General features: G+C 42.0%; 1 protein-coding gene across 1 annotated transcript; it reads right to left on the bottom strand.

Annotated features, from left to right (window-relative positions):
* Positions 1-361: 361 nt before the first annotated feature.
* SARC_17944 (hypothetical protein) lies at positions 362-673 on the bottom strand (the record flags this gene model as incomplete). The annotated part of the gene is made up of 1 exon (XM_014287971.1): positions 362-673. The coding sequence occupies one exon, from the start codon at positions 671-673 to the stop codon at positions 362-364; it is 312 nt and encodes a 103-aa protein (XP_014143446.1).
* Positions 674-696: the final 23 nt, after the last annotated feature.

Raw genomic sequence — 696 nt, 5'->3', positions numbered from 1 at the left:
TACATTATTTATATACATACATATATTATATATATATATACATATATATATATGTATATATATATATATAGTATCTTTCCTATCTAAATCTCATTGTATAGTAACCTCCTCAACGTTCAACCCGTTCGTAATCTCAATTCATCCATTATTGCCTGAAATTGTGTGCGCGTATTGACTCCCACTCAATATCTCTGATTTCGAATCGCCCCCCATTGACACCCATGAAGTAGTTCACAAAAACCGCAGCCACGGCCAGTACAATGCGACCAACCGTAAACGCGTTATAACTAATTTTCATATTTGTTCTAAAGTATGCCTTCTAAACATCCAACCCGTGTCCTGAGTCTCCTCCCGATCTCCATCAATTCATCTTCTTCTGTCTGATGTCTGTGCGCGTGTTCACCCCTACGTTCCCGGGTTTCATATCTCCTCCGTAGTACACACCCATGAAGTTGAGTGTAAGTATAACAGGCACTGCAAAGTAGAAGACACCCGCAAAGATCATCGTCAGTGGGTCCATCCCGTACTTCTCGCCCGTTGCGGCTGTGTCCAGTGCCCAGTCGGAGATCATGCAGAAGGCCATTGCGTCAAACTCTCCGCAGTACTGTGCATGTGCATGTGTATGATGTATATCAGGATGTGTGCTTGAGTAGAGTATGGCGGAATCGAGCATACACCATATATACATATATATAT

Source organism: Sphaeroforma arctica, assembly GCF_001186125.1.
Source record: "Sphaeroforma arctica JP610 unplaced genomic scaffold supercont1.12906, whole genome shotgun sequence".
Lineage (NCBI taxonomy): Eukaryota > Ichthyosporea > Ichthyophonida > Sphaeroforma > Sphaeroforma arctica.
The sequence above is the reverse complement of the archived record's forward strand: the minus strand, read 5'-3'. Positions and strand labels throughout refer to the sequence as shown.